This window comes from Mesoplodon densirostris, chromosome 9 (genome assembly GCF_025265405.1).
Source record: "Mesoplodon densirostris isolate mMesDen1 chromosome 9, mMesDen1 primary haplotype, whole genome shotgun sequence".
NCBI classification, from domain to species: domain Eukaryota; kingdom Metazoa; phylum Chordata; class Mammalia; order Artiodactyla; family Ziphiidae; genus Mesoplodon; species Mesoplodon densirostris.
In genome coordinates this window covers 43,880,846-43,901,738 of record NC_082669.1, presented here as the reverse complement: position 1 = coordinate 43,901,738, position 20,893 = coordinate 43,880,846, and the positions used below count along the sequence as shown (strand labels likewise).

The 20,893-nt window shown below is 37.1% G+C and overlaps 1 protein-coding gene across 3 annotated transcripts in view; it reads left to right on the top strand.

The window, feature by feature from the left end:
• BZW2 (basic leucine zipper and W2 domains 2) overlaps positions 1–19,184 on the top strand; it is a 60,102-nt gene extending 40,918 nt beyond the window's left edge. For all 3 annotated transcript variants that reach the window (XM_060107633.1, XM_060107631.1, XM_060107632.1), the window contains 6 exons: positions 3,253–3,362; positions 8,027–8,197; positions 10,015–10,161; positions 11,317–11,455; positions 17,921–18,043; positions 18,727–19,184. In XM_060107633.1, the coding sequence (XP_059963616.1) occupies positions 3,253–3,362; positions 8,027–8,197; positions 10,015–10,161; positions 11,317–11,455; positions 17,921–18,043; positions 18,727–18,755 (719 nt within the window). In that variant the 3' untranslated portion in view covers positions 18,756–19,184. The remainder of the gene's footprint in view (positions 1–3,252; positions 3,363–8,026; positions 8,198–10,014; positions 10,162–11,316; positions 11,456–17,920; positions 18,044–18,726) is intronic.
• Positions 19,185–20,893: the final 1,709 nt, after the last annotated feature.

Below are 20,893 nucleotides of genomic sequence, written 5' to 3'. Positions count from 1 at the left end.
GATGTTGTGCTCAGATATTCATTTTGATCACATTTTTAAGATATTCATTCTGTTTTAGAAGTCCAGGTGGCTGCATCAGAGTTTTGCTTTTATTTTAAGACATTAAGAGTTTGATGGGCATACATATGATTACTTGATGATAGAATAATACAAAAGTGGGCTTTTTTTCTTGCAGGAGGATAATGATATTCAAGTTATAATGCAACACAAAACAAAGAGTTCCTTTTTTCTTAAAAATAAATTAAAAGAGCTTTTGCGAAAACATGTTTCTTCTTAGAACTTGGTTTTTCTCCTACAAATGTGAAGTCCCAGCCTCATTCATACCTGCAATGAAATGAGTTATAGTTTCTTGTAGCTGAGAAAAGAATAGTAAACTGGGGCTTCCTTGGTAACGCAGTGGTTGAGAGTCCACCTGCCGATGCAGGGGACGTGGGTTCGTGCCTTGGTCTGGGAAGATCCCACATGCCGCGGAGCGGCTGGGCCTGTGAGCCATGGCCACTGAGCCTGCGCGTCCGGAGCCTGTGCTCCACAACGGGAGAGGCCACAGCAGTGAGAGGCCCGCGTACCACAAGAAAAAAAAAAGAATAGTAAACCGAGAGTCAAATGATATTATTTAGAGATTCTCTATAGTTTTCAAGCTCTCTAATTGTTATTAATATATTGTTAATGCTATAGCACTTTAAAGTATTCTCCTGAAGAGAATTCATGATCCTTCTTGTTTTACTTATGGTACTAGACATTTTATACTAGGAAGACAAGATAAAATGTAAACAGTAAATATTAATTACATCAGATTATCCCTAGTGTTTATAACAGAAAATAATTGCCTTTCTGGTTTTATTAAAAACCTAAATGATGTATACAATTTCTTTTGAAATGTATTAAAAAATAAATTATTAGAAGGATAAATGGACAGACCTGATAAAGCAAATGCAGCAAAATATTAACTGTTATAGAATCTAGATGGTGAGTAAATGAGTGTTTATTGTTCAACTTTTCTTATGTTTAAAATTTTTTATGGTAAAATGTTAGAGGGGTAGGAAAGGAGAAGAAAAATACCTTTGTTATGGAAGTGACGTAGTACCTATGTCATATGGTTTTTCTTTATACTCCACCATCTCTAGAAACAAAAGTATTAAACTTCTCCTTCCCAAATAGGAAAGGATTATGAAATTATACCTTTTCCCCAACCTCCCACCCAACAAATGGCTATGGGGGGACCCTCCAATCAGTAGAATCTCAAGTACAAAGAAATTTCTCCAATCCTTCCACCAAGAGCCACTTTTACTGTAAAATGATAGGTTTGAGCCTGGTTTTTAGACTCATAGTTTCAAGCATGCTTTATTTCTCTTACTTACAATGAGGATTACAAGATCTGTTATCTTTATTTTTATTTAATTACATAAATTTATATTATGTTTTATATTGACTTTTGGAACGAATGGAAATGTTAAAAATCCAGGTCAACAAGTTGATAACATAAAATTCTCCAGGTCATATCACAGGTTTTATTGTCATAGACAATTTGGGGGGCTTAGTTTATCTGCTATTCAAAAGAAAAGAATTGGGTAAAGTTGGTATCTGTATAAATTATATATTATATATATATATATATATATATATATATCAATTGAATTTGTTTACCGGCAAGTAACTGGAAGGCAGGACTCAAATTTGTATACAAGGGCATTTCTTTCTTTCTCTCTTTTTTTTAATTTTTTTTTTTTTTTTTTTTTTTTGCAGTATAGCTGATTTACAATGTTGTGTTAGTTTCAGATGTATAGCAGAGTGATTCGGTTGTACACACACACATACACACACACACACACACACACACATTCTTTTTCAGATTCTTTTCCCTTATAGGTTACTACAAAATATTGAGTATAGTTCCCTGTGCTATACAGTATGTCCTTGTTTGTTATCTATTTTATATATAGTAGTACGTATATGTTAATCCCAACCTCCTAAGTTATTCCCCCCCCATCCCACCAAGGGCATTTATTTCTTATGTAACAATAAATATAAAAGCAGAGCAGACTTCAGGGTGAACAGCAATATCATTCAGGACTCAGACATTTTCCCCTATTACCATAGCATTGACTTCATTCCAAGGGTGGACTCCTTAGCCTTTAAAAGAAGTCTGCTGGTCCAGTTATGGCACAGGCTTCTTCATTCAGGTTCAGTGGAAGAGCACTTCTGAACATAGGATAATTTATCTTGCCTTCAGCTGATTGCTGAAATTAGCCACATGACCCACCCAGTAGTAATTGTTGGGGGATGCTATGGCCAACAACTTAGATCACTAGGCTAATCATTGCAGAAGAAGGTGGTGCCAGGGCTTAGACTAATTAGATAGAAGTCACCTGGCCTGAGCAAAATGGGAACTCTCTTAGGAAAGAGGAAAGGAGAATAGACACTGCTTAGACCATCAACAATACTGAAGCCTTCAACTCAGAAAAATCAGTTTAATATTTCAACTACTCCTTAACTCTTCATTAAACAAATGCAACAATAATTTAGAAATCTGGAGTGTTCATCGAAAAGCTATTAGTTATCTGATTATTTATATTGGAAATAAATCTTATTATAAATATGGGTATGTAATTGAGTAGATTCCTGATTAACATAGCTATTTTTAAAATCTCTTTAAAAATATCCAGAAAAGATTTCAGCTTAAAACAGCACTGACATTTTCATACCTTAACTCGTGAATATTTTAAAATGCTTTTTACAAAAAGTAGAACTGTAAAGTAAATGCATGTTCATCTATAGCTTTATTTATTTATACCAGTCACTGTTAATGTTCTTTCACTGGTATTATTTATCAGCAGATGAGTTGACATGTTGACATTTCAGTTTTATGGCTTATGCTGTACCTCAGGATCACGGTTAAAAATATGAAATACTGGTGAACCACAGGGTGAAATAGAGGCAAAACACTAGAAGATCCTTGGCTTTGAATCTGGTTTTGACCAAGGTAAAAATAAATAAATTTAGAGTTATAACAGGTTGGAATTAGGGAGTCCAACTTTGAAAAGTACTTTAACATTCTTTTTCCCTTCTTATGAAAATATTTTCTTGAGTAATGAATAGTACAGTGCCTAGAGAGCTTTCCATTTTTCCTTTGTACCAAATCAAGTCTTTGAGTTATTTAGTCATTTCAGGACACCTAATCGGAAATGTTGCCTTGTACATCATCACAAGTGTTTTTTGTTATAAAAGGTTTACTCTTTTTTTTTTTTTTAACAGGCATTGCAGCCTCATTTGCTGTCAAGCTTTTTAAAGCATGGATGGCAGAAAAAGATGCCAACTCTGTTACCTCCTCTTTGAGAAAAGCCAACTTAGACAAGAGGCTACTTGTAAGTGTTGTCTGAGCAAAGGGTTGTATGTTTCATGCTTCTGCCTTGGCTCTGTCAGTTGTGATGTAATACATAACTGAAATGCCCGAGTCTATGTCGAATTGGAACATGATTCTTTTTATTTCTGTATTATTGGCAGATAGAAACTAATTCCAGTTTAATCTTTGTTGCATAAATAAATGGAATGATAGAATTAGAGTCATAGGGAGTACAGAGACTTTCAAATTTAGAAGTTTGTTGACATAGTGATAACATTTATCAGAATTAACTCTTTTGCAGCTAATAACTGTAGAAATTTAAAGTTTTAATATGAAATTTAAAGTCACATCGATCCCACCTAATTAGACATTTGTGATTATCTTGGGTCGTAGTTGAATGACACTGACCTCAAATACATGTTAGTTTGTTAACAAAATAAAAGATTAAAGAAGATTCCTTGTTTATACTAAGATTCCTTGGAAATACTTAGATATTTAAGAAAGCTAACAAGTTAATAGTAGTAATTTGAAGCTCCTAGTATCGTGATTGCTTGATTATATTTTTACTTCTCTTTGTATTTTTCAAAGAAAATCAAGAAAAATATTTTGTCCTCATAATTCCTATCTGCTCCCTATAATTTCTTTCTGCCAGAAGCAACAGCTGTGCAGATGACAGAGATTGCTTCAAGTGAAATTGCTTTTACAATTTTAGGACAAACTCTAAAATTGCAGGACATCCTTGCCATCTTCTCTTTACCTAGTTTCTTATCTGTTTTCTCTTCCACTGTGTTCTGTGCAAGGGTGTTGATGCATGGGATAATTCCAAATCTGGCTCATTGTAAACTCTTGTATTTTCAATGACTTAAAATTCCTTTATCTCTTGAGGTTTACCTAAAATAGCCCTATTTGGGTCTTGGAAGTCTTTAGAATATGATAAAGAAGAAAAATTACGTCTAGATTCTTGTTCATTTCTGCCACTGATAATACTTTTCATTTGACTTATATTTATTAAGTGCCTGCTCTGTGCCAGGCACAGTCCTAGAAGCTGTGGAGCCAGTAGAGACAGGACAGAAAAGTTTCCTGCCTTCATGGAACCTACTCTCTAGCAATGAAGGGTATATAGGAGTCAAGACAAGTGAATAGGTTGCTGATGTGGGTGGAAGTTAATATGAAGGAATATATTCGTGTCCCTGAGTCTGTGGATTAGCTGTATCTTGGCAAGACCCCAGCCCTTTCATTCTGGGTCCCAGGCTGAAGGAGCAGCTCCCATCTGGGCTATTCTGTCCTCATGGCGGAGGACAGGAACACAGGTGACTGAAGGGAGACATTCCGGTGCTTTAAAAGCTCACCTTCTTTCACCAAACAAAGTCACTGAGAAGCCTGGCGTGGGGTAGGAAGATTTAGTCCACTCATGGGCTACTTCTCCACCTGTGAAGACAGATACAGCAAGGAGGGTCTTCACTGAATACTTGTTTAAGGGAGATGGGGCGGGGGTGTGTGAATTATTAGGAACAAAGATACAATTACAACTTAACCACAAAAGACTCAGTTATTTCTTAAAGCATGGTTCCTTAAAGATGCCAATAGGCAGAGCTTGGTTAACTTAATTAGGTTACTTCATTAAAATTTTTTTAATGTATTTCCTTTTTTTTTTTTTACATCTTTATTGGAGTATAATTGCTTAACAATGGTGTGTTAGTTTCTGCTTTATAACAAAGTGAATCAGTTATACATATACATATGTTCCCATATCCCCTCCCTCTTGCGTCTCCCTCCCACCCTCCCTATCCCACCCCTCCAGGCAGTCACAAAGCACCGAGCTCATCTCCCTGTGCTATGCGCCTGCTTCCCACTAGCTATCTACCTTACATTTGGTAGTGTATATATGTCCATGCCTCTCTTTTGCTTTGTCACAGCTTACCCTTCCCCCTCCCCATCCTCAAGTCCATTCTCTAGTAGGTCTGTGTCTTTATTCCTGTCTTACCCCTAGGTTCTTCATGACATTTTTTTTCTTCTTAAATTCCATATATATGTGTTAGCATATGGTATTTGTCTTTCTCTTTCTGACTTACTTCACTCTGCATGACAGACTCTAGGTCTATCCACCTCATTACAAATAGCTCAATTTTGTTTCTTTTTTATGGCTGAGTAATATTCCATTGTATAACCTAACTTAAATAGGTTACTTCATTAAAATTTTTTTAATGTATTTTCTTTTTGAAAACACATATCATTTAACTGTTCTTACTAGGTTTCTTTGTCTACATATGTTTTGAACATGAAAAGCATAGGTAGAAGTTTCTACCAGAAACTCCATGAGGACAGGGTGGCTGTGCCTTAGAACCATGCCTGCCTGATATGATGCCCCCATCACTGGAAAAGGGAACAATGATCAAGACATTGGCTAGAAACTTTTCTAGGAGCTGAAGATATTGAAAGAAATCAAGCAGGCAACCTGTGCCTTTATGGGGCTTACATTCTGTTTCAGGGGGACAGGCAATAAACTAAATAAATAATTAAAGTAATACGTGGTATAATAAAAAGTGAAAAGTGCTCCGAGGGAAAAACTAAATAGGGAAGCACTGGGGAGTGTCAGTGTGCTATGAGAAGGCCTCTCTGATAAGGTGACATTTGTGTGAAGAAGCGATCTATTTAGATATCTCCAGGAAGAGTATTCCAGGCAAAGGCAACAGAAAATGCAAAGGCTTTGAGGCATGGCATGTTGGGGACAGCAAGAAAGAGAGAGTATTTAGTAAGAGCAAAAATGTAGGAGATCAGGTCAGAATCATAGCAGGTCCCCTATCATCCAAGAACTTCAGCTTTTATTCTGAGTAAGATGAGAAGTTTTTTGGAAAAATCTCTGCAAAAACCTGCATAATGTGATTTTGGAGTCTTAACAGGATCTCTCTGGCTGTTGCATTGAGAGCAGATTCAGGAGGAAGGGCAGAAGTAGGGAGACCATAATCTAGGGATGAGGTGATAAAGGTTTTTACCTGGGTAGGATTTTTGTAACAAATGCAAACTATGTTCCAAGTTAGTAAAGGTCATGATATGATTTATACTGATTTTAGCTCAGTTTAATCTGAATAATAATTTTCAAGATGTTATGTATCATTCATAAGGACTGTGGTTATAGTTCATAAAAATAAATTAAAAAACCACTAGTAACACGTTTGATGATGTCTTACTCTGAACATAACTTTCCATCAGAATTTGCAGTCACATTCTCCCTAAATTGAGTATTGAATGCTGGCACGAGTAACAGGGTAATTATTGCCTTTGGGGTCACACAGCTATGCCCTTAAATATTTCTGGCTGCATAATTTGGGTCAAGCTGCTTAGCCTTGTTGAGACTTAGTTTATTTTTGTAGAAAAATTTCTACTTTTTACAATTATGAGTAAAATGCCCATCACCTCTTGATTCATAGAAGAAACTCAAAATTAAACTAGTTCCCTGCCCCCCCAAATTTGAAAGGCCTCTTGAATGGTAGAATAAATATCAGTGACAACATTTCAGTCAGGTGTGAAATGTTTGCTTTAACATGAATGTGTGTTTGATAGCTGCTCCCACCAACTCTCTTCTGACATTTTGAAACTGATGACTCAACAAGGCAAATTATGGGATGATGGTACAGAGAATATTGAAATTTGAGTCATGACAGAAGCCATCTGGCTATGTCCCTATGCTTTGTGGCAAACTCGTTGCAGATCTTTCTTCTGAGATTTTTATTGAAGTCACATAGCCATTGGCCATCTATATATGCAAATCTCACCATCATAAAAGTTTGGATCTATTTTATAGACTCTGCAGCAGTCTGAAAAGTGTGAGAGCTTTGAAAATTGCCTTCCTTTCTTAGTTGGGTGTTGGCGTCACATAGGGTTAGAATATGACTAAGTGTTCCTGAGACTCTGCCGAGCTGTGTAAGGTGAAATGGAAGTGAGGTGAAAATATGAGAGCAGCCGTGGTGTGCTGCTCTTTTAAAAAATTTCCAACAGAATTATGTAATGAATTGAAGGGATAGTAGGACGGATTTAGATTAGATCTCGCCATGAACTTAATTCAGAGCCACCATCGTTAAGAGATACAACAAAAATTCCCTTTAGCTCTGAGCTGTGATTTTAGGATAATAGCAGCATTTTCCTTAATGAAATGCTGAATAGAGGTCCTTGAGATGATAATAGTCAATGTTGTTTTCCTCATATTATCTCAGATCATTTCAGCATTACTAAAACTGGCTTTGGTCTGTTAACTCATAGTTAAGGAAACAGTGTGGTTAATGATTTCAGTTTTTTCTAGTCAGTTTAAAATAATCCCAACATTATTCAGGGTTATCATCTTATTTGTACTTAATTTAGCAAATTTAGCTCTGTTTCTGTACATGCTACACTTTGATTAAAGTAAAAGAAAAAGTAAATTGCAGTGCCAAATGAGTGCAGCTAGTTTATGTAAGTTGCTTAGCATTTTTTATTCTCTTTCTTTGTCAAATTGCCTAATTTTGGAAGGTACCTTAGCAGATGCTCAAGAAATATATCCCAGATTTATTCTTTTGAAAAACTCAATCCTTCTTCTTTTCTTCCAAATATGAGATATTCTAAGTGCTCTCTTAATATGAAAATGTTGTTCTTTACGCTTGCTGAAATGTGAATGGCATGTTGTATAACAGTCTCTCTTCTTTTCTCTCCCAGGAGCTCTTTCCAGTTAACAGACAGAGCGTGGATCATTTTGCTCAGTACTTCACTGACGCAGGTCTTAAGGAGCTTTCCGACTTCCTCCGAGTCCAGCAGTCCCTGGGCACCAGGAAAGAGCTGCAGAAGGAGCTCCAGGAGCGTCTTTCTCAGGAATGCCCGATCAAGGAGGTGGGGACCATGGCCTGACATCACTGCAAACCCGTTCAATGAGAGGGATGATGTAGCCTGTGCAGCACAAGCTTTACCTCCCTTAAGGAGACCTCCCTTTGTTTATTGCTATGAACTTGAGGCCCTTTTCACACCATTTAAATGAGCTCGATTTCAAAGTATTGATTCAGACTCCTCCAGGATGTTCCAGAAAATAATGAGTATTTCCACACAAGTGACTTATTTACCAGGTTGCTATGGTTGTCAAAATGTTTCATCTGTTGAATAGATTTACTCTCCACTAACAGTATGCCTCGATTTATGGTGGTTTTCCCATTTTATTGCAGATTACATAATATGGTTGAGTATTGGGTTAATATATATAGGTTTTAATTTTAAGACAAAAAAGGGGTGATTTTGCATTCATACCATGGGTAAAGAGCAGTTGGACCAGTGGCTCATTGGATCCCACTCATAATAGTTGCGTATTCACATAACATAAATACTACCTTTTTGTATAGCTATCTTTCATACGGCTATGATTGTATCTTTTTTTTTTTTAAAGTCCTGCCTGAAGAAAACTTCCTATTTGAACTTTAAAAATTTTAACATGATAATTCAAAAATTGCATAAAGAGTCCTTTCCTTTTGCCACTTACTCCCAAGTCCCAAATCCTCACTATCCTGCGTGCTCACGGCCTTGCAAGGTACCTTTTGCAGTTTAAGACTGGAGAATTCCAGACTGATGCTGTCCAGCAGATGGAGGTGTTGGTCCTAAGTCTCATGGCATTAAGGTCAGCAATATAGTCCGTAATCTTTCTCCAAGCAAAGAACTTGAACATGATTTAACATGGGGAAAAAAAAGCAAACCAAATAACAACTGCGATACCTTTAGCTGCAGAGATGTCACCTTTCTTTGCAGCTTTCCCCAGCCCAGCTGGGGGACTTGGACTTCCCAGTTCCTTCTGTTCTCAAAGGCTGCTTAACCCACAGCTGACCCCCCTGTACCCCAGGCCAGCAGGAAAGAAAGCAACGTATTTTCATTAAAAAAAAGGAAGGGAGAAAAATAGCTGTACTACTCACAAAGTAGTACACGTGAGATATATTGATATTATGGTTTTTAATAACTTCTGAGGCCCACACCTCTATTTGTGATTCTATTCAAAAGGAGAAAGATTTTTCCAAACAAGTTTAATATAAGATACACTGTTAGGCAGATTTTATTCCACACGATCAGGTTTTAGGATACATTTGCATATCTAAAAGTAATTCTGAAGGGAAAATAGCCTGCTGAGTGTTGCTGCTTTGATATGTATCATATGTAAAGTCTTTGCACTTTACAGTTTATTTACATGAGGCATGAGGATCATCAAAAGCGATAATTAAAGAATGAATTGTAGAGAATGCCTTGTACAAACCCAAGACATTTTTCAAGAGGTTTAAAGTTAAGGATCGGAAGTAAAAATTCACAACTCTATTGCCTTCTTCAAACCCCAGAAAGTCAAACTGGCTTAAATAATCTTTGCCCTGCTTTACTCAAAGGGGTTCCTGCCTGTAAAAGAATAGCCCCTAAGAAACCACGATTCTCTTTTTTTATTTTCTATTATCCAGCATCTCCTGGCCAGAGATAAGCCTATTAATTTTGGGACTAAAAATAAATCTGCTTTGAGAACAAATCATTGTGTTTTTCCTGCCTCTCGTAACTTGAGAGTATATACCAGGAAGGGAGGAACTGAGCAGAATATTTGTCTGCCCCTAACCTTTTACTGATCAGGCACAGTGAGAGGGGAACTCCCCATCTGTCTGTTACTCTCTGACTTCTTTTTTTGTGAAATTTAGGTGGTGCTCTATGTTAAAGAAGAAATGAAGAGGAATGAGCTTCCAGAAACAGCAGTGATTGGACTGCTGTGGACCTGTATAATGAACGCTGTGGAATGGAACAAGAAGGAAGAGCTCGTTGCCGAGCAAGCCCTCAAGCATCTGAAGGTACAGGGTCCCAACAAGGCACAGTCTCAGCTGCGGGCCAACTGCAGCTCTTAACAATGTGATAGATGGGTTATAATCATAATTCTAATCATAATTCGCCCACACTCAGTCCACACTCAGTCCAAACGTACTTCCTAGTGTTTTTCTTTTCAAATTTACCACTACCTAAAACGTTTCGGATGTAAGAGCTTATGAAATACCTAAGGGTAAGTTCTTACTAAAAACAATGTCAGAAAATCCACAGAATAGTCATATATTCAATATTTAAAGGGAAATATAGTCTAACTATTGGTTCTCCTTCTACATGACAAAAATTCTTAATGAGTATTTTTTAAGTAAACTACAAGCTGACATTAGAATTTGAAAACTGAGTGGTGGAAGAAGTCAACTGATTGTGTAAACTGTATATTTTTGTGGGGAGATACATATGTTTTTGCTTTTATTGTCCTCTCCCTATAAAAGTGTCTTAAGACAAGTGGAAGACTTAGAGCCTGCCTTCAGAGTTTACACTTGAATTGGGAGGTCAACAGCTACCTAGTTTAAACTAGGTAGGATGTAAATTCAGATAACTCTCAGGATTTAGGAGGACAGAGCAGTGAGTAGCCTGTGCAGGTTAAGTTGACCAGGGAAGGCTCAGAGGGGGAGTTAAGTGTTGAGCTGAGTAGGTCTTACAGAAAGCAATAGCCAAACATCAACAACTGGAAGCCAAGGTCATTTGGAACGAAGGAAACAGTATGAACAAAACCATAAAGATGACATGTGGGGGGTCTGGGATGTTTAGGAAGGAGACGCCCACTCTTCCAGTGGAAGAGCCACACTTCAGTGATGGAGGGGTCACAGCAGCCCTGGGAACCTTTGGAACTTAGGAACTCTGTCTTATTTTCACAGGACCCATTAGACAGACACAGTAGCATAGCAGTTATCTTTAATATAGTCAGGATTTCATATTTGGCTTCTTTTAGTGGGTACAGTGAGAGAAATCTGATAAGGTGCAGGGATAAAAAATTCATTTTGATTGGTCACAGTGTTAGAATAAGATAATCCTCAAAGTGAAGATTTTCTAAGCAAACCTCCAGATTATTGTTATGATTCAAGTGGTGTCAGCCCTGCACCTCCCACGAGAGTAAATGGTTTTACTCCCCACTTCTGTTGCAGCAATATGCTCCACTCCTGGCTGTGTTCAGCTCCCAAGGCCAGTCAGAGCTGATCCTCCTCCAGAAGGTTCAAGAGTACTGTTATGACAACATCCATTTCATGAAAGCCTTTCAGAAGATCGTGGTTCTTTTTTATAAAGGTGTGTATCTATGTTGTCCTGCCACTATGTTTCTATGTTTTGTTGAAGCTTTTCGAGGGACAGAGTAGGGGGTGAGGCAGAGGGGGATATAGGTTAATGATAGTCTTTGAGTTTTAGTGATGCAGCCATATTATATAGAGAGAGAAGGTGCAAACACCGTAGACGTGCGTGGCCTCAGGAACCAGCCTGATTAGGCCCCTGTACACTTGTCACTGGTGGAAATTGCTAGAAGACTGGTGATGAACTAATAATTTTGGTGGGGAGGGATGGTGAAAAAGACTGTAATTACAAAAAATAAGGTCTGTTTTTGGATTGTAAGGATTAGCTATAACAGCGATGATTACCAAATGTTTACATATAGTATGTTCATACCTTTTCAGATGCCATAAAGCTGACTTTAAAATTGCTGAAATAATAAGCTTTTCACTTTGTATTTTAGTTATTTGACCCAGTCATTCTCCTGTTTTCCAAGGAAATGGCTATTTTTAGAACTTCACATTTACTGTCTTGTTATTGTATTTATAAGGATTAGGTTGCCATGACAACCAGCACAGCCAGTTTATTAAAAATGAATGCTATTAGGGTTTTTTTTTTTTTTAACATATTTAGCTATTAGGGTTTTAACTGATCTCAATCTCTATACCTATAGTATATGAAAAAAATGATCCTGGACTCTTCTTTGGTCTAGGTTTCTGTAGTTTTATGAAGCGGGGGGAAAGGAGCACTTAAATGATATGTTTTGAACATTATGTTTATTAGAAGTTACTGCTATCTTAAATGGCATAACACAGAAAAGGCTAAAGTATAAATTAATACCAACCAAATGTTTCTTTTCTTTTTGATGTGTTCTTAAATTTGTCTATCTTGAATGACAAGTTGGGTGTTTGGAATGTAAACATTTTACATTACTGATTACTCGCTATTTCTAAAATGTTTCATAGCATTTCACAAAGAGTTTTAACTGGCTCTCCAGATTCTTCAAATGCATACATCTTGCCCACAAGGGTTTGGGTCATCTTTTGCTTTCTCAGCACTAAGGTATTTGGCACAATTTCCATATCAGTGGGAGACGGTGATGACTGCCAAGTCCCATTCGAAATTCAGTAATAGGTGTTTTTCTGTGGCCAGATCTGAATTTGCCCTCTTGGATGTTGTCATGAGATAGCAATGTCCTAAAACTAGGGCTTAAATGATACCCAGGGTCATGAGATAGCAATGCCTTAAGTCTAGGTGACCCATCAGAACCAAACCTGCAGGTCCTATGGCCAACCCACCTATGGTACCCAGGAGCCAAGAAAGAGGAGCAGCCCCCTGCAGCCGGTGGCCATTCTGTCCACACTGGCCACGGCTGGCCCCATTTTAAACTGGTAGAGAGGTCTGTGGGATAGGTTTCACATTTGCTTCGTGAGTGGTCAATATTTTCCACTACAGAAAAGCAAACTGTTTATAAACTAGCTTTCTTGTTGTTTCCTTTCTTGTTGTTTAATAGCCAACCCAACCAAACAGTGTCTCTTACCAAATCCTTGTTTTTAACTGAGATATAGTTGTTTGAGCCTCGTCTGCAGCAATACCTCATTTCATGATTATACTTAATTCAAAAAAACAAAAAATACACTACTTTTTATCAGTAAAGGCGTTTAAGTGGTATATAAACTATCAAAATCCTATTCTTCAAATTTCTCATTTTAACCATTAATGAATGCCAACATCCTTCCCCATTAAACTTTTTATAACAACTATGAACAGCTAGCAAAACTGATTGCTTTATTTCCTATTCTTAAGCCCCAAATGCTAAGGAACAGTGACCTGAAATTATCAAATAACCAAGCAAAAAATAATAATAATAAAATAAAATAACCAAGCAGTGGGCCCTGAGAAGTAAAAAGAAGAGGCATTAGCTCTTCCTTAGGCCGTTGAGTAACTAGGTAGTCAGCTTTTTTAAATAGATTGTTTCAGTTAGTAAGGTCTGTGGCAAGTATGAGCAGGCCCAAGGGAACACAGGGGTTAAGTGTCAATAACAGTTTTTTTCTGGTTCAGTTATTTGGAAACGAAATCAGGAAGCTTTTACAAATGGAAACCTAAACTATATCACTGAAAAGTTAAAACTAAATGTCATTTTCTAGGTAATTTCATAATTTTCCACAAAATTATACATACAGGCTGCTTTTTTTTAGTAAAATAATTGCATTTTTTTCTCTTGAGAACGTGGAACCCCCAAGGAATGATTGTTCCATACTACTGTTAGGAGAGTTACTGTGTTTACCTTCCTTTTTGAATAATAGTTTTTACTTTGACCATATTTCATCCAACAAACACTTGTGCACCTGGAGACATACATTTCATTTGTTTTTATGAGGATTTGGGTGCTCTTGTTGTGTATTTCATATGCCTAGGAAGGCTTGAGGACAGCATGTATTAAAGCACTCCTTTCCCAGTGCTCGTGTGCATGTGACTCACCTGGAGAGCTTGTTAAAACAGATTCCCCAAGGATTCTGATTCATTGGGTACAGCATTGGGCCCGCAAATTTGCGTTTTAACAAATTTCCAGGTGATGCTGTGACTGTTCATCCGGGACCACTGGTCTAAAGGGTATCGGATGCGAGAAGGGACAAATCCCATGAATTATGGTAACATGGTTAAGATTATACTTATCATTAATTCCATACACACATATACATTTTTCAAATATCAAATAGTGTCTTGTTTCTTTTATCTAGTGATGTGGATCGCTTGACATTTTGCTTTCAAGCAGGTTTTCAAAAATGTAATGGAGGGCTTCCCTGGTGGCGCAGTGGTTGAGAGTCCACCTGCCGATGCAGGGGACACGGGTTCGTGCCCCAGTCCAGGAAGATCCCACATGCCATGGAGCGGCTGGGCCCGTGAGCCATGGCTGCTGAGCCTGCGTGTCCGGAGCCTGTGCTCTCCAATGGGAGAGGCCACAACAGTGAGAGGTCCGCGTACCGCAAAAAAAAAAAAAAAAAAGTAATGGAAATCATTTCTTCTTTCCCATTTTAAGTCTCTATTACATACACCCACCTTACTGTATTTCCAGAACTTGAGGATAACAGAAACATGAGGGTATGATTCCTCATGTCCCCTTTGAAAACCTAATTACTTAAATGAATTATATTATTAAAAGATTTTTAGATGTTTTATATAAAAAACAGTGGAATAAAAATGAATAGACTTTAAATAATAATGCTTTTCGGCAATGAAGGGAGCAAGTGGTGATTGGTCACTTAGTGAAGATTTACTTTTTGTACTGAAATCTAGATTTTTATATTTCTAAGGCAGTAGGAAAAATAGTAAATTCATCACTACTTTTTAAATATCACATTATTCACTTTCTAAAATAATTTTCTTTCTTCCTGAAGCTAAGTAAGTACCATAGTCTCAGCATGTAGGTCTGAAAAATATATAACTACCTTCTCAAGTACCGTTAGTATCTCTATCATGGCTTTTATTGTTTGCAGATATTTCTTAGGTTAAATTCTGTTCCTCACGCACATTTTTCTAAAAGAAGTTTCTTATTCTTGTTCTAAAAAAAAGGTTATTTGCCTTCTCAGCATATAGTGCCAGCTTTCTTAAGGAAAATTATTTTTGACTTGTGTCCCTATGTGACACTGCTAATAAAAAGTACTGAATTTTCTAAGTTCCAAGTGACAGTGTTCAACTTAAATATTTAAATAACTAACGTTACCTAAAACTTTGCAGTTCTCAAACCACTTTTACAATATTGTCTCTTTGACCCTCATGAAAACCCAAATTTTGAATTATAACTCTACACATTGAGACATATTTAGTTTTTCTCATCCAGTTCATCCATTTGTACATTATACATTTATTGAATGCAAACTAGATGGCAAGTCTTATGTTATTAAATGCTGAGAATGAGATGCTGAACAAAATAGTCCTTGACTTCCTAGATTTCAGAGTGTAGAAGAAAATCAAGAATCATAATCACCCTGTCCGTGGCTAAAATAAAGCTCATACAGATAGATGCTGATGAGGAGTGGAAGGATGATAGAGGAGGGGCCCCTAACTCAGAGCTGAAGCTAACTTGGAGAAAGAAAAAGGAAGGCTCTCAAGGGACACAAGTATTTCACCAGAGGTGATGAAGAAGTTGGCCACATCGAGGGGAGAGAAGTGTACTGTAATGTGAGGGGGTTCTGTGCAATCGTAGAAAGTCTTCCTTTCTTGCTGTACTTTTCCTGACCCTCCGTATTCCTAGTATGCGTTTTGGGAGATCCCAACACTTTGTCATCTTCATCTCCCAGTTATAATGAACTCCTCTCCCTACTTTTCCTTAGTGGGAAAAAAAAGTTCTCTTTCTTCCTCATTTGTCAAGGACTTCCTTCCTTTTTAGATTAGACTTCTCCCTACACAAAAGTTGACTTTCTTTTTGGTGTTTGTGCTTTGCCACAGAGTTGCCCTGTGTAGGTGCTTATGTCCCTTCTTTCTTATTTTATTCCCCTGGGACTAGAAATTTGGTCCTGCAGCAGGTGTTTATTACTAAATTAGCTTCTTCTAAGAACTCAGCTCTGCACAGTTTGTCTGATTTTCAGTGGATGAGACCTCCTATAAGTTTTACATATCATGTACTGTCCTTTTCACAAGTACAGTCACTGACAAGGATTCTAGTAGTTTCATGGCCTCTTTCGGCCTCTGTGGGACAATAAAACTCTCAACCTTCAGAGAAAGAGCTCTCAACCTTCAGAAGGAAAACCTAAGACAGAGTATCGCTAAACTACACTCTCTGTTGCCTTTCCAACCTGTACATTGTGTCATAACGTGATTCATTAAGGCGAGGAGAAAAAAGAGAATTTCTCTTTACATGTTTAATTCTATGTTTTGTTTTATAACATTAACAATAGCAGTTATATAGTACATGCATATAATTTATAAAACAAAAAATACACATATGTTGTGTGTACACGCTCAAAATTGTCTTACTGATAGGGGAGCATGATCAAAACAGTTTGGAAATTATTGGTCTAAATCACAGGCATTTTAAAGATGTCATAAAAACAAATTACATAAAAGGGACTTTAAAAATCCATGTTTGAGCTAATTAGCATTCCTGAAAGGTTTCCACAAAGCCATCTTACCCAGTAACAGGTCACTTCCTTGAGCTGTAAAGCATCTGCTCCTCATTGGTATGAAAACTGGACTTTGATGGCAAGAGGTAGAGAATCCTTTCATCATTGTGAGTGGAGAGTGTGGAGCTGGAAGCACAAGAAACTAAAAGACTAGAAGCTAAGAGTAATTCCTTAGGGCTCCTGATTATAATTTTTATGTCTAGTCCTTATATATGAATAAATCCAGACTTCCTTCTTCCTTTGCAAAATGTAGTGTATTTAATGACCAAAATAAAAAATAAAACTTTATATTTTCTAAAACCAATCATGTGCACTTTTAGTCAATTTGACCTCTTCAATTGAATCCAAGAGCCAATTATTAATTTTATAACAACAAAGTTTTTGTTATGAAAAGATCATTGAGGTTTTGAATGAAACCAGTATCAAATCCTTTCTCTTGTTTTCATAAGTTAAAGGTATATTTTAACTGCAAAAACATCATTAGAATGATTTATCAGCATTTGCAATGGATTGGGCAGGCGTTGGGGACAATAATAAACCTTTTTATCTGTATTCCATCTCATTTCCCACACCAAAATCCCAAAAGATAACCCATTAGAACATTGGCAAAGACGGTAGGCTATTGTTTTCATATTCCCCTTTCTATTCTTAACATTAAATATTCTAAATTAATGGTAACTTGAGGATATCAAGGCATATTTGTGGAATTTAGAGTTCTAGGTAATAGTTAATAGATAACACTTTTTGTTTCTCTCCTAACTGTGTACAAGGAAAACATTACTCATGTGATTTAGATATTGTGCTGTAGGAAAGTAAATTTAGGACTTAGTGATAGAGTAATGTAGAATTTTGGATTATGTGTGTATTGGTCCCATGGTACACCCAGGAAGCTCATCATTATACTTAATTATTAACATTATTATTGAATCCTGTCTACATTTTTTTCATTTGCTTTTTTTTCCTCCTAAAGTAAATCCCCTTAAAAGACCAGTCATTTGTGGTTGCTGCTTAATCAAGATGTGTTTGCAGTTGGTGGCAGGACACAGAGTGTTCTGAAATGCTGGACTTGATGATTCATTGGCAGAATTACAAAATAACCTAGTTTCCTACCAGCAAATTAGCACTGTGAGATTTTCAAGTCCCAGTACCATCACCATCACTACCCTAACTACTAAAATACACAGGGCACTGCGCTGTATGGAAATAAGCTTGGTTCTTGTCTTCTGATAAGTTTCAATATGAATTTCTTTTATAAAAGAGCTTTAATATTTGAAGTGATTGCTTTCTATTAAACTATAAGACATGAAGTTGCTTTAAAACGTCACATGTATGTAGTACCTTTGAAACCTTTGATTTGAAATTGCAGCTGATGTGCTGAGTGAAGAAGCGATATTGAAATGGTACAAAGAAGCACATGTTGCCAAAGGCAAAAGTGTTTTTCTTGACCAGATGAAGAAATTTGTTGAGTGGTTACAAAACGCAGAAGAAGGTATGATTCCATTTAACAACTCTGGTGACCATTTAGCAAATCCTTTCTCACTATAATTCAAAATAGCTCCCCCCTCCACAGATTTTTCTTGCCTTCCTAAAACTAAAGTTCTGAGGTGTGTTCCATAGCAGACATTTTGTCCACCTCTTAGCCTTCCTTTCTGAATCAAGGCAATGAAAACTTCTGCAAGATAAACAAAACAAAACCAAAACCTCTTAAATTATTCCTAATTTAAGGGACAAAGAGGAAGAAATAATCAGCAGCTGTGAAAGGAAAAAAAATACATTTGGCTTAATCACATTTATGGGATTATATCGATTTTTACAGCACCTTTACCAGTTGACTGGTATTTAGAAGGGCAATACAAGTTGGAAGAACGATAATGATGAGACTTAATCCAACTAAGCATGAAAAGTTGCAGATACGGAAAAATATGAATAGTTTTAGTCACCAATAATATTTCTGAGCATGTTGCATTTTTAGAAAGGTAATTTCGTTTAAAAGCAAAAAGGAGCAAAAGTTTGCTGCCTGCCCTCGTATATGACTCTCTTACCTAGTAAATGGATGCCTAGGCAAAATGCCTTTTTTAGTGGGGGAGGGAGATAGAGTAGAAACTCTTTCATGACCTTATTTAAAGGTGTCTCAGAAGAAATGACCTGACTTTTCTCTTTCTTCTCTCCTAGAATCTGAATCTGAAGGTGAAGAAAATTAGACGGCTCAAGAAGCACAATACCTAGGTCACCACACAACACTCTTACTGGGAATGCTGAACCATTTCAGAAGAGAAACTTGGCTTCTGTTTTCACAAAGGAAAAAAAAAATAGGATAGGCTTCCCTTGTGCAGAGGGGGAAATGGTTTTTGTTTTTGTTTTGTTTTTAAATGGAGCCCTGAGGCATCAGCTATTATACTTGGGACTCTACCTCTCACTCACTATATGCTAACTTAAAGCCATTCAACAGGGAGTCCAGTAGGTGTCTGAAATTAAATACTCCACAGACTCCTCTTTTTTAGCTGTATTTTTCAGGTACTGTGTGGTGAATGCCCCACTGGTGTCTATTACAGGGCCACTTTGGTAGTTGTGTATCTGCTCGTGTATGTGATTTGACAAACAGTTTTTTAAAATAAATGGCTTTTTAAAAATCTGGGCTTATATTTTCAGAGCTTTTATTTCTTTACTGTCCTGACTTCTTACACAGATGACATTTCAATGTTAGGCTTTTTTTCCCATCCAAAATGCTGAATTGTTCTTGTCTATGAAAACACTTCTGTTCCTTTTATCATCATAACTAATACACTTCACTTATCTTTGTAGTGAAATAGAAATCAACCCCAAAATACAGGCACATAGCAGTAATACCAAGAAGTGATATTATTAATAATTATTATTATCTATATATGAGAATGTCATTTTCATTACACCTGAATGACTGGAAGTCATAGGATAAAGAGCTTTAAAAGTATTAACGCATCTACCCCAATATGGGACACTGCCCTGGAGATGAAAACCACATGGTACTAAACAAAGACCATTCTAGAATGCATTGCCTTTATAGCATAGTCCCTTGAGAGAAAAGCAGGAAACCGAAGGGAGGGGTATCTGATTTCTTCCAGTCCATCCGTTCACGGCAGGTCTCCATCATCTACCTATCCTTCCACCTATCTAAAAATTAGAACTATGAAGTTAAACGGTAGTCACGTTATAGAGTGCATATGTAATGTGTTTATTTGAAGTGAAAAAAATGAATAATTTTCATTGAAAACAAAGTTGGCAAACTCATTTGACAAGTGCTGACTGCCAATTAGGATACGTGACAGGCACACTCTAAATCAAGTTCAATCTTCATCTCTGATGTTTTGACGAATATATTTAAAGATAAAATAATGCAAATTACATTCAATTTGTAATAATTTTTTTTTTTTTTTTTTTTTTTTTGCGGTATGCGGGCCTCTCACTGTTGTGGCCTCTCCCGTTGTGGAGCATAGGCTCCGGACGCACAGGCCCAACGGCCATGGCTCACGGGCCCAGCCGCTCCACGGCATGTGGGATCTTCCCGGACCGGGGCACGAACCCGTGTCCCCTGCATCGGCAGGCGGACTCTCAACCACTGCGCGACCAGGGAAGCCCTGTAATAAAAATGTTATATGTCAACTTTTATGTATTTTATATTTAATTTGATGTCAGTCTGTCCCCCTTCGTTTTAGGGGATCATGTGTAAAACATGCGAAGGGCACTGCAGCAGAGGATATTTGACTTTGCCCCACTATTTCCAAAGGGTCCACACTAAGACCTAGAAAAGCAGAGTTGTCCAAGGTCTTCGAGTTAGTGACCAAGATGGAACTAAAAGTCCCACTTCTGAGTCCCACGCCTTTGCTCTTTTTTTCCTATATTCTGCTGTCAAATTATTTATGAGAACGTAAGTTTGTACAGTTCAAAATTTTTTTCAGCTAGCACTTCTATTGAATAAACATCTGGGAAATCAATTTTGTAGCCTATAAACTATAGGAGTTGTAGAATACTAATACTTATCTTTTCTAGCGCATAATATTTTTCCCAAACGAACTTAAGATAGTGATTTTCAGGTAAGCAAGCATTGGGGGACAGGGAGGATGCTTATCAGCAAGAACTTAATAACAAATCATTCAACCAAAGCCCCTTCTTTCTCTGAAAGACAAGTGTCTCTTTTTCCTTTTAAAAATAAAACTTGTCCTAATTATAAAAGTAATTACATTAGTTATCTATTGCTACACAACAGATTATCCCCACATTTAGCAGCTTTAAACAACAGATATTTATCCTATCAGTTTCTGTGGTCCGGATCTAGGAGCAGCTTAGCTGGGTGGCTTCCAGC